Below are 12,745 nucleotides of genomic sequence, written 5' to 3'. Positions count from 1 at the left end.
GGACTCAGTGCTTCAGTTCCGGTCCTTCCACATAGGTGGTGCTGGATGGTGACAACACTCAAGGCCAAGAAGCCCCGCCCAGTACCTCATCATGGACCACACAGCTCCAGGAGACACCGGAAATCCACTGCTCTTGGGTTCTGGTGGCAATGACGAGTGGCAGCCACTCCAAGATCCTTTGTGGGAAAACCGCTGCTGCTTCCCGTTCTCCCGGAGAGGGTGCGCTGGCAGTGAGGAGGGCTGGGGGCTCCCAGGCTGCTGTGGGCTGTGCTGATGGATGACCCCATTGCTCCTACACAAAGACAAACAGAATGACAAGGTTTGCAACAAGGAATAGCAGTCCCCTGGCCACCCCCAAGGTCCTGCTCCTGGAAACAACCATTTTCAAGCCTTTTAGCTCTTTTGTTTCCGGTATGAACCACAGTATTTTAAAAATAACATAATTATAATATTACTTTTTTTTTCAATTGTAGAACTTATATTGACTTCCTAACATAGTAAACTATTGGGTTGTCAGAAAAGTCATAACGTATTTTTTCTAGGTTTCTCGTTGCAAAAATGCATCATGACTTTTCCAACAACCCAATAGGACTCAGTCCCGCTTACATGGTCACCAACACACACACACACACACACACACACACACACACACACACACACACACACACACCTTCTTCTTCACCCCTCCTCTTCCATATATATGTCTCATAATATTTGATTGAAGTGGTATTCAAAATTTACATAATTATGATCTTGTAAAATACCGCTCGTAGCTGAGCCACCCAATGTACTCTGATTACATGTTTCTTTTATGAATACTCTGAGATAAAATTCTGGATGGGCGAATTATATCTGGATTCGCCCCCTGGATGGGCAAAACTTCAAAAGTCTGATGCTACCATGTGATGATGAGAACACAGAGGCAAGGGACCCTGAGACACCGCTACAATCATTTCAGGAGCCATGTCTCAGCATGTGGCACAGTGAACATGCACCGATCTGTGGTCCCAGTAATCCCACTTCTATGATCATGTCCCGGAGAGACCCTCATGTATTTCCACAAGAAAGTTCATTAGCATAGTTTATAACAGCACGAATTGAGAAAATAACCTAAATTCCAAATCCAGAAAAATGAATAAATTATGATGATTAGATTCTATACAACAGTTAAAATGAATGAACTATAGCTACTTGTGTCGACAATGAGGTATCTCAAAAGCTGAATGTTAAATGAAAAGAAAAGTAATATCATTCATATAAAGTTTGAAAATATGTTAAATAATACTCTTTGGTATTCACGGGTATATACATATGAAATAACAGCATAAAAAAAGTCATAAAAAATAAAATTGCCAAATTCAGGATTGTGGTTACTTCTAGAGAGAGTGGTCAGGGACTGGGGTCAGGGAATGTTATTCTCTGCATGTTGGAAATTAATTCCTAATTTTAAAAAACAAAAGAAAAGAAATAAGAAATTTAACCTTTAGGTGTTCATTTTGCACTAAAAATGTTTCTTCCTAGAGGTGATGTCAAAAGAAATCCCACTCCATTCGTGTGGCCCAATCTGAAAACTTAGGAATAAACTGCTCTTCATGTAGGAAAGTGCCTCCAACATTTGTTTCTGTTCTTTCCTGCTGCCTGAATCACACAAGGAAAGACCTCAAGAACAACCTAGTGCCAAGGTGCTTATTCTAAACTAGCAGATAAAGCAGATAAAGCAGAGGGTAGATCCCTAAGAGTACGTGCAAAGCTGTGTGTGCACATTATTCTAGGAAAAGGGGACACCATGCTGTGAGATTCCCAGGGGGGTCATGACCTCTAATACACTCAGAACTTCTGAGCTGGTTTCATGGTACAAATTGAGCCAAGGAAAGCCCTGAGCAGCGGACACTCTGGGTGGGCTCTAGACCCCTGTCCTGTGTTCCTTTCATGGAGGCAGGGGTGCTAAGAGGTTACCCTGCGACTCTGGAGTCACAGAGACTTGGCTCCTAATCCTGGATCCACAGGTTAGTTGACTCTGGGGAGGTTACTTTCTGTGCCTCTGTTTTCTCCTCTGCTAAATGAGGGTAATAGTTGTGAGCATTAAGCGACTTCATACCTGTAAATTGCCTGGCATACACAATGCCTAGTACATGGCCAGACCTCAAGAGGTATAAACCATCCTGAGCCACGTCTCCCTGTTACATGCCCTGGGCTGCTTCTTACCACATTCAGAGCTTCATCAGTGACTCATGTAATGACTTATGCAATGTCTGTCTCCCCAAGTACTGTACACGCTCTTGGAGGGAAGGGAGCTTATCTCTCTTCTTGGCCAGGTACAGAATAAGTAAGTGTTGAATGGGCAGACGAAAGGAAGAAGGAGAGAATGAATGTCTTATGTAGAGCTGCTGATGCTGAGAGCTAAAAGTTACTAAAAAAAAAAAAAATTACAGATTATGAGCTGTGCAACGTCTAAGTTACTGATGCAGTATTATTCCTTTCTTTCCTTCCACAGAACGTTTTGCAGTGTAGTATGATGAAGGTCCAGAAAGATTGTTAAAGAAATAAAAACGGCAGTTATCCTTCTTGAAAAAAGCCTGATTCAACAGTAACCAGAAGAAGAAGAAAGGCGTATAGGCAATGGTGGGCTGGAGAGTCCCAAGACCAGAGGACACACGACTTCAATGATGAGATGAAAATGGCCGGGACTGGACAAAAGGGGAGGATCTGCAGTCAGTTGTCCCATCCTTCTGCTGACAATGAGGCAAAACAGAAAGAAGCTAGCAGGCCTCAAAAGAGGATGCAAGAAGAAAAGGAAGAAAGTGGGTCGATAGGCTGGTCTTTAAAATAAAGGTAAGCAACACAATTGCTCCCATCGGTTGAGAGGATGTAGAGGAAAGACACTCTCATATCAGCCAAGGGGAGGTCCTCTGCCTCACGACTTTCTTGGCATGAGCTTGGGTCAAAATGATAACTGGGTTTCTTCCTTTCACATGCCTCTGAGATTTACAGGGAGCCAACAGAGCACTAAACTCTATTTAAATGATCTCCAAGCACACCCAGGCAGGAAGGTGATCAGAATTTAATGATTAATCTTAGCTTGCTGCCACTCAATAACCTTGCTCTTATCTTTATGTCAAGAAGTATAAAGAGGTAGGGAACAGAATAAAAAGGCAGGGATTTTTTAAAGATAAAATTCTTCCTCGGGCAAAGCAGGAAAATAAATCAACCACATTTTTAAAAGTTCAAAAGAAAGGGCCTTATAATTACTGAATAATGGGGTCTGCATGTCAAATTGCTAGTAATTATGAATTTGATAGAAGAGGAAAATTATAGTATGCGGTTAAACTTTTAATATAGATGATCATTCTGATCACCTACAGTCCACAGGATAAAATGAATGAGCCTTAAATTTTCTCAACGAAAATGGGTTACTAAATAAGCTCATTCTTTAATTTGAATATGATGTGTGAGTATCCCTGTATAGGAGGCTGGCCCGTTTTGGAATTCCAAAATGAGACTCCCCAAACTCTTAGGTAACAGTATCATCTCCAGAGCAAGTAACAGACTCCAGTTTAGTAGTGCTCTTTGATGGATAACCCTTATTTGAATGCAGAGATTCAAGCAAGGCAAGCTTCTAACAAACCGTTACCATTCGCAACCACTTCTCTGTGTGAATTAAGATTTCTCAGTAGTTTGCAACGAGAAAATATTGCGAATATAAACTTGCAAAGAGCATGAGTACTTTTCAATTCCAAATTTGGGGCTCACAAAAACGTTTAGTCCCCACTGATTTTTACAGAAAGGTGAAGAGTTTGAACATATATAATAGATTTACCTTAATGAAATAAGCCTTGTTTATGATATCATGGTCTGAGGTGAAGTTACATTTAACAAAATGTTATCCTTTTTTTAATGAAAGTCTGAAAACTACTGATTTAAATAATTCTCTGCATATAAACTGCTTGATATCAAAACATTCAAATGACTTACGATTTCTCCTGCTTGTGAGATAGGGAAAAGAGGTCATAAACCAAGCAGACTCCAAACACGGTGACGCCCGTCTCTTTCACTAGCATCGCGCATGTCCCCAGAAACAAACTGAGCAGCAGGAAGAAGGGAGAAGCCGTGGGAGGGAAACAGTCCCCAACACAACACTGATCCACACTCCTGAAAAACAAGGTCCAGAGTCTTTTAATCTAAGCAGTAAGGTAGGTTGCTAAGAAATACCACACTTTAACAATAAGATCTCACGTCCATTTCATTGTATTCTAAGTGAGTAGCGGAACAAAGATTTCTGCAAGAATAGAATTATTTAAAACCACAAAGGTGGAAAGAAGTAAATGTCTAATACTGAATCTGATACTTAAATTAAGGTATATATTGGTTGTCGGAAAAGTCGTGACGTATTTTTTTCTATGTTTTTCGTTGCAAAAATGTGTCATGACTTTTCCGACAACCCAATATAAATGATGGCATATAACAAACAAACACTAAAAGCCATTTAAAATGCTCCATTGAGTGACATGGGAAGATGTTTAAGTGAATATATTTTAAGTAACACAGATTAAGCCACATGCATGAACTCTGGAGCCTGGTCTCCTGGGTTCAAATCACAGCTCTGCAGTTAACTAGCAGGGTAATATGGGGCAGGTTACATTGCCTATTTGTACCTCAGTTCCTTTATCTGTGAAATATGAGCACAGTGCTAGAGGGAGGATTCATTAAGTGACTTATTACAGGTCCAGTGTTTATCATCATTATTATTGTTTTAGTGAAGGTGTATGGCACGTTTCATACAAAACAAATAAATCAGTGGAGACAGATGTCTAGACACACCAAAACATAATCATCATTTCCCACTGTGATGAAAATACAGACGTTTTAGCCTTTTTCTTTTCTTCTAGCTAATCTGGATTTTTAAATTTCTTTTCCATGAGGACGTATTAGGTAGTTATTTTTCCCCCTCAGTATAATTTCCAGAAGGACTTTCCAAGACCCCTCCAGCACTATCCTGTCTTTACCTTACAACACGGAATCAGCTCCTCACCAAGAAACATCTCTGTTCCTTCAGCAGGTAACACACCCATGGCCTCCTGCTCCTTCGAAGCAAAGGCCAACAGCTCTGTACTCGTTACATCTTACCCTTACTGTTATATTTCAGAACAATCATACACAATTATATGCCAAATCTGAAGTACATATGCATTCTTCTCCAAAGCTGGTCTATAGCTTAAATTGCTAGAAGTCAGAATGGCATCAGAACGGCATGCACAACAGGAGCCTGTAATCCTATGGTTCCTTATCAAATAGACATGGATACACTGTGGGTCTAACCATGTTCCCCAATGTGTCAACCACACAGAAAAAGCCAGAGAGAACAAGCTTAAACTAAATGCGATTACTGATCTTGTTCTAACACCAAAGTAAATGGAAAACACCTATTGAATCTGGGTATATATTTTTAAGATGACTTCACAACACCATTTTACATGACTAGCAATGCAGTGGGAGGTCGCAAAGCCAGGACTGGAAGACTGGTACTACACCAAGAAGAGGCTCTGCTCTTCAAACCAAAACTTCTTAAGACTTAATTAATTTTATTCTTGATCCAAGGTCTAAATTGGTTTATTACAGGGTTTCTCAATTTAGGTACTATTGGCATTTTGGGGAAGATGATCCTATGTCGTAAGGGCTGCCCTACATATTGTAGGATCCTTGACCTATCCAGTTGTCATCAGCAAAAATGTCTCAAGAAATTGTGAAATGTCTCCTGGGGCAACGGAGGGGAGGGGACAGATTTATTCCATATTGATGACCACTCATTTAGAACAGTGTTCCTCAGAATCACTGGGCTTTGTAAGATTACAGGTCAATGAACTGATTGAAAGATCAAGGTTCACAAATCCTTAATCACAAAGGAGGGCAACATGATTCACTGGCCCCCTTTTTCTGGGCCATGTTCTGAGTCATCTGCCCCCATCTACATTCTCTTTTCAACCTGCCCCTTTCCCAGGTGGATATATCACAGCTCAGGTGCGAACCTGATCACAGTGGGAAGAGAGGGCCAATATAATGGGAAACTGTTCCATTGCTTCTCAGTCTCCCAAACCAAGGAGCTTCTGTATTTTGATGAAAGGATGTGCAAATTGGAAAACCACCATTTAGAAACACTGCTTTCATTTCAGCCTTATTGGTTTAAGCTCTGAGCTACTTTAATGACGATAAAAAGAAAAAAAATGACCAAAATGAAAAGGAAAATTAAACAAACCATAGGGAAATACAAGGACTATACCCAATATATTTTGGCTCAGAACTAAGATTCCAAATTCCATTCTCAGTGAGAAACTAAAAGTAAGAGGAATCAAGAAGCAAGAGCTTGTCTTCCTGGTACTGGGAGGGCAGTTCCTGTAAAAGGCTATGACATGGTTCAGAATGCAGAAGAGAGAACAGCCTAGCATTTGGTAAGGATAGGATTTCCTGTCCCAGATCCCCAGGAAGCACAATGAACATTTCACTGCCAAGAAGCCTCCCCTCCTCTCTCAGGCAGATGCTCTGAGTACGTACACGTGTGCACGCGCATGCGCGCGCGCGCACACACACACACACACACACACACACACACACACACACACAGAGAAATTCCCGGGGGACTGCATGACTGCAATTACACAGACAGGAATTCTTAGTTATACATACCTATTGTAGGAGAGAAAGGCCAACAGAAAGAGCAGGCACGCTAATACGTCAGCTCTGCCAACAATTCCGGCCACCTACAAAGTTTGAAAAAATTAAAAAGAAAAACCTCAGAGAATTACTTTCAAAAAACCATTACAGAAATGTATTTGACTGTAGATAAATGTAAGGTATAACAAAATAGAAACATCTGATATATGACTAACCACCTCTGGTTATCATATATATTTAACAATAAGCTGGAGAAATGGAAGGAAGGGACAACATTTTCATGCTTAATTTCATTTCAACCTTTCTTCTAGAAGGTTAATTCACAGCATCCAAGTTTATTCATTTACTGGTTGATTCAAAAACATTTTTTGAGCAATAAGTGAGTGCCACTGTGCTAGTCTTTGGGCACCAACGTGCTAGTGGGCAGAAGATATTTATAGAGTACTAGGCAAAAATAACTTGGGGACTCAATAGTTCTGACAAGACTGGAAATGAGTATGGACTCATGATTGCTATACAAGTTGCAATCACAAAATATGGTGAATGTTTAATTTTAAAAAAATTTATTACAGTAAAAGACACATTGCCATTAATTCCCCACAAAATACTTCTCCTCGCTTCAAATACACTTATCCCATCATTCTTGCCACTTTCTGAATCAGTTCTGGAAGTCCTCTTTCGTGAGTGTCTTTAGTTGCGCTGTCATGGCTGCCTCAACGTCCTGAATTGATTTACAATGTTTTCCTTTCATGGTCATTTTGACATTTGGGAGGAGCCAGAAGTCACACGGTGCCAGATCCAGTGAATAAGGTGGATGAGGACACACCGTAATGTTTTTATTTGACAGTCATTGCCATATCAGAAATGATGTATGACACAGTGTTGTCATGATGGAGGATGAAGTAAAGACACTCACGAAAGAGGACTTCCAAAACTCCTTCAGAAAGTGTTAAGAATGATGGGCAAAATGTGTTCGAAGCAAAGGGGAATATTTTGAGGGGGATTAATGGCAATGTGTCTTTTACTGTAATAATTTTTTTTTAATTTAAACATTCACAGTATTTTTATCACACCTCGGATGTGAATGTATGTGCACATGTGTGTGTTTCTCAGCTCTGTCTCTGAAAGGGCCTAAAAGCAAGATGCCCCAGTGGCACAGAACCATCCTGGAACTAACTGCAAGCCATTCCTCTTCTAAAGAAAACATGGACTCCAGAGCTGAGACTGAGGAGATACAAGAGGAGCTTTGATCATCTTCTCAAGTTAGACGGTAAGAAAGTTCTCAAAAAATGACAAGTACATGTCAAAAAGACACAGCAGCCAGTGACAAGGTGCTCCCACTGACCAAATATGAGACAATTTGAACATCAAAATAAATAAGGACATTAATGAATTATGTCATTATAAAAAACAGACATCCATGAGTGCATACTGATAATAAATGGATGGATAGATAGATGAATGAATGAATGGATGGATGGATGGATGGATGGATGGATGGATGGATACATATGTAAGTACATACATACATACAGTAAGCAAGTGAATGGGAAAGAATGGAGAGCTCTTCCTTACATTTGAAAGTCATTAATGAATGTAGAGGGGGTAATGCTGTTGGGAAAAAGTCATTTATTTCCACAAAAGACTGGATTGAGCAAGAAACATCACAAAATATCAATGGATGCTAAAACTAGGGTTTGAAAGTTTGATGAGGTACAGGATATTTGTAGGACTTCAAAACATTTCTTCACCAATTACTTATTAGCTGGAAAAATAAAAAGAATAATTATGCCATGGAGAAAATGCGTTACACTACATGACACCTTGACTGGGGGGAATCAAACTTAGCCTCATCAATAAAAGGCAAATGGATGTGGCATGCCTCTGCATGTGATACCCTGAGAAAGACATAACACCACTGGTGGGGTATTCCAGCCAGAGACACATAACCTAAATACAATCATGTGAAAACACAGGACAAACCCAGGGTCAGAACATTACATTAAAATATAGAAATAAAAGACATTTTATAAATAATAAAGTATAAGATATAATAGTTCTATATGATTTTATAACATTAAAATTATATTATGTTTTAATATCTTCTAATTTATATTATATCATGATTTACTAATTATATCACAACTTACAATCTATCATAATATTGCGTATAATATATATTACAGGTATAATATATTATTCTTACATGATATACTATGTATGCATATATTATATATTTATATTTTATGTATATTTTATATTTACACATTTCTGTTATGTATTTATATAAAATATATTTACGTTATTTTTGTTCATATATTATAAAATTAATATACTATACATGCAAATTACTCATGTTATAAATTATATAATATGCAATATGTATTATATATTTATGTTATAATTATATAATATAGCATATATTGTATAACGTCAATTGCAATATTATAATAAATATCATATTAATAACATTTTACATAAATTCTAATATTAAAATTTAAATTGTATTTAAAGCTATATATTATATTATAGAAAGACATGAATACTGGTAACCGTTCCAAACTTAACGGATACTAAAGAAAAACGATGACTAATGACCTTAGTTTTAGAATATAAAAATAAATCATTAAGGTGTAGGGGCATGAATCATGCAAGATGCTCTCAAGTGCTTCAAAAAAGGAATAATATTTTTATATATTTAGAGAGAAAGAGAGGAACAATGATAAAACAAGTGTGGCAAAATTGTAAACGTTGGTGAATTGGGATAAAGGGAATATGATCATTATATTTTTTAAGTTTGATATATTTTTAAGTGTGTTCTTCAGAAAGGGGCCCAAAGGGAAGTGGCGTGTGGAACAGAGAGCTACTTATAAAACTCTGTATTATTTTGCTACATAAAATGTGTGTGCATTTCTCTTAATTTTTTGAATCCAAGAAATAAAATCATACAGGAATAAAATGGGGTATGGCTCAAAGAACGCTTCAAAGAGAAGGTCACCTATGAGCTGGCTCTTAAAGGGGAGGAGGAGTTCACAAGGAATATGAACAAGGCTAACATTTCCGGCACAGAATACAGCATCACCCAAATCAAACAGGACCTGAAGTCTGCAGTGTATTAGAGAATCAATCAGTGATTAACAGCGGAAAAGTTTTCTGGGAAATAACACCTATAAAGATCCTCATAAAATGAGCACACTTTGCAGTCATAAAGGAAAGACGATGGTGAAGGCATTAAGAAATACAAATCTGTAGTTACAAAATAGTCATGGGGATGTAAGGTGTAGGGAATATAATTAATAATATGGTAATAACTATGTATAGTGCCAGGTGGTACTAGTCAGGAGGATCACTTCCTAAATTATATAAATGTCTAACCACTACACTGTACACCTGAAATGAATATAAAATAATATTGACTATTAACTCTAATTGAAAATTTTTTAAAAGGAAGGGAAAGATCAACAATACTGTGATATTGCTGGACTTGTTATGGTGATCACCTCTTTAGCACAGGGAATATAATCAATAATGTGCAACAGCTCTATATAGCGCTAGGTGGGTACTATTGAATAACTGTGATGTATACCTAAAACTAGTATAATAGTGTATGTTAGCTAAATTTTAATAAAAATCTTTTTAAAAAATTGAGACAATGACACACACGTGGGCTAGATCACCCCAGGCTTGAAGACAGACTCCCCTTGCCATGCGAGTGGGACTCAATTGTTATCTTTAATTTCTGAGATTCATTATTTTATCTTTAAAATGAGTATAACACCCCCTACCTCATGTTACTGTTGTAATTACTGAAACGATACATATAAAGTGCCTGCTCAGTGTTGGTGCCCTTTTTTCTTCCTTTTCCCTGCAGAGAAAGGGGGTCAGACTCTTTGCACTGAGACAGGTTGTTGTGTGTGGCTTATGGAAATCATCTTTTTACTTTAAGGAATAGATAGATAGATAGATAGATAGATAGATAGATAGATATGATGATTTAACTTTATTAGCTAACCTAATATATCTATTAGTTAAAATAGAAATACAAGGTAATTAAATTATATACCTGCATATAGATAGCAAGTCACTTACTGAGAAAAATTCTAGTTCAATCTACACCAAGGGGAACATGGACGTGCCCAAATAATTTCACTGGCAGTACAGAGTCGAAAGGTATTATCTCATGTGGCTCCTTGGGCCACATACAGTTCATTGATCAGTTAGTCTATGAAGAGCTTGAGTGCCAGATCAGGAAGACTGCATGATTCAAGGGAGGTGAGCAGTGACAATGTGGATCTTACTTCAGTGTCAAAGCCCAGCTCAGCTTTGCCATCTGGAAACAATGGTAACATGGTTCGCCTGTGAAGCCCAAATCTGCTCAGTCTACAACACTATCTCTATGAGCACTGAGCTCAGCATCAACTGCAAGGCCTCCTGAGGGTTAAACACAGAGACCAGCCAGCCAGCCGCAACGTCTTGGGACAAGGCCAGGCCTCTGGGCCCAGAGGGACGCCCATCATGGCACACCTGATGTGGCCAGCTTGGACAACAGCGAAGCTTGCTAGCTGATTTGGGGTGAAGCAAGCTAGAACGAGGCAATCACAAGCTAGGCAAGCATAACTAATGCATTAAAGACGCCTGAAGCTCTGCTTCTCGAATTGCAGCCGGTTAGTGCTGCTGGGAAACCGCAGCAGCACAGACTGTGCCAGCTGGTTGTGCCCCTATGTAAAGAATGAAGTGTCCCTTGGAGCAGAAGTTCAGAGGGCTGTTAAAATGTTAGTGCTAACACTGATAGATTCTGCTGCCAATTTCAAGCCACCAGGTCTTCAGTGAACATACTGTATATCCCTGTTGAGCTGGGGTTTCTGGGGCAAGGGGGTTAAGTGTCCGAAAACAAGGTGCTTGTCAGCAACTACTACATGTCTAGACCAACCATTCACTGTGATTCAATTAGTCAATAGCATCATGTTTAGTAATTGCATCTTTTATTCCAGTCAACAGACATTTTCCAAGTGCCTCCTGTTTGCTAGGTACTGTGCCAGCTGGAGGAATACAACCTGCCTGAAGGAGTTTAACACCTGGTAAGGAGTCAAAAGAGCATTATCAGTATGATACAGGGACCCTGCATGCAGCATAAAGAGGAGAAATCGTTGCCAGGTGAAGACTAAAGGGATTCATTTTGACTGTAGGATCTGGGAAGGCTTCATGGAAAGGCTGGCCTTAATACACTGAAAGTTAAAGGACAGCAAGGAGGACTTCAGGAAGCTCAAGACAGGGAACTGTGAACCCTGGGGACCAGAGAGGGAACACAGAAGCACTGCAGGCAGAGGAAAGAGAGGTCTGAAAACATATGGGGTGTCTGGAAGGGAAGGCATAAAGAGGTAGGAGCAGGGAGTAAATGAAAAGGGGGTGTGAGTGGGCAATGGGCAGCAAAGATAGAATGTTACACTGGGGTTGATTCTGTGACAATATCAGCTGGACTGTAGGATACCGGGAAGCACAAAAGAGTTGCTCAGAAATACATACAGATAGACAGCATGTACTTCTGCCTCATGCTGCAGGTTTCCATTTCCAAGGGGGTGGCCGTAACCTGAGAACTGTATCCTTTAAATATTCAAACAGTGGGAAAACAGCAGTGAATTGGTAGAATTTAAATAATGTAACATTCAGATCTCTGAGCAAGCTTAAAAGAATCACCTGTGGAAATTGCCAATTAAGGACTTAGTTTGCTCCCAAACTTATTAATTCTTGGAATATCACTCATAGGATTTATATAAAGTATAATATATATATATATATGTATATATACGTGTGTGTGTGTGTGTGTGTGTGTGTGTGTGTAATGGTATTAATCATTTTATCTGCAAGAATGAATTTCATTAGTGTCAGAGCCAGGAATACACACTTGACACATGACAACAGCTGAAGGCTGGACTGACTGATCAGATCATAACCATTCTCTCCTATGTGCCCTTCTTGTCCCAGTTCTGAAAAAGTCGACCTTAACCTTCAACTCCATGTGTCAGCATTTCCTGCTTTTGCTTTTTACTTAAGTGCATTCCTTCAAATCAATAATGTCTGT

The 12,745-nt window shown here is 39.0% G+C and overlaps 1 protein-coding gene across 1 annotated transcript in view; it reads right to left on the bottom strand.

Annotated features, from left to right (window-relative positions):
* TMTC1 (transmembrane O-mannosyltransferase targeting cadherins 1) overlaps positions 1 to 12,745 on the bottom strand; it is a 268,764-nt gene that overhangs the window by 230,805 nt on the left and 25,214 nt on the right. The window contains exons 3-5 of the mRNA XM_019668969.1: positions 6,679 to 6,752; positions 3,973 to 4,149; positions 86 to 292 (exon numbers count right to left, since the gene is read on the bottom strand). Coding sequence (XP_019524514.1) covers positions 86 to 292; positions 3,973 to 4,149; positions 6,679 to 6,752 — 458 coding nt within the window. The remainder of the gene's footprint in view (positions 1 to 85; positions 293 to 3,972; positions 4,150 to 6,678; positions 6,753 to 12,745) is intronic.

This window comes from Hipposideros armiger, unplaced genomic scaffold, assembly GCF_001890085.2.
Source record: "Hipposideros armiger isolate ML-2016 unplaced genomic scaffold, ASM189008v1 scaffold_546, whole genome shotgun sequence".
NCBI classification, from domain to species: Eukaryota; Metazoa; Chordata; class Mammalia; order Chiroptera; family Hipposideridae; genus Hipposideros; species Hipposideros armiger.
This window is presented reverse-complemented; position numbering and strand designations above follow the sequence as displayed.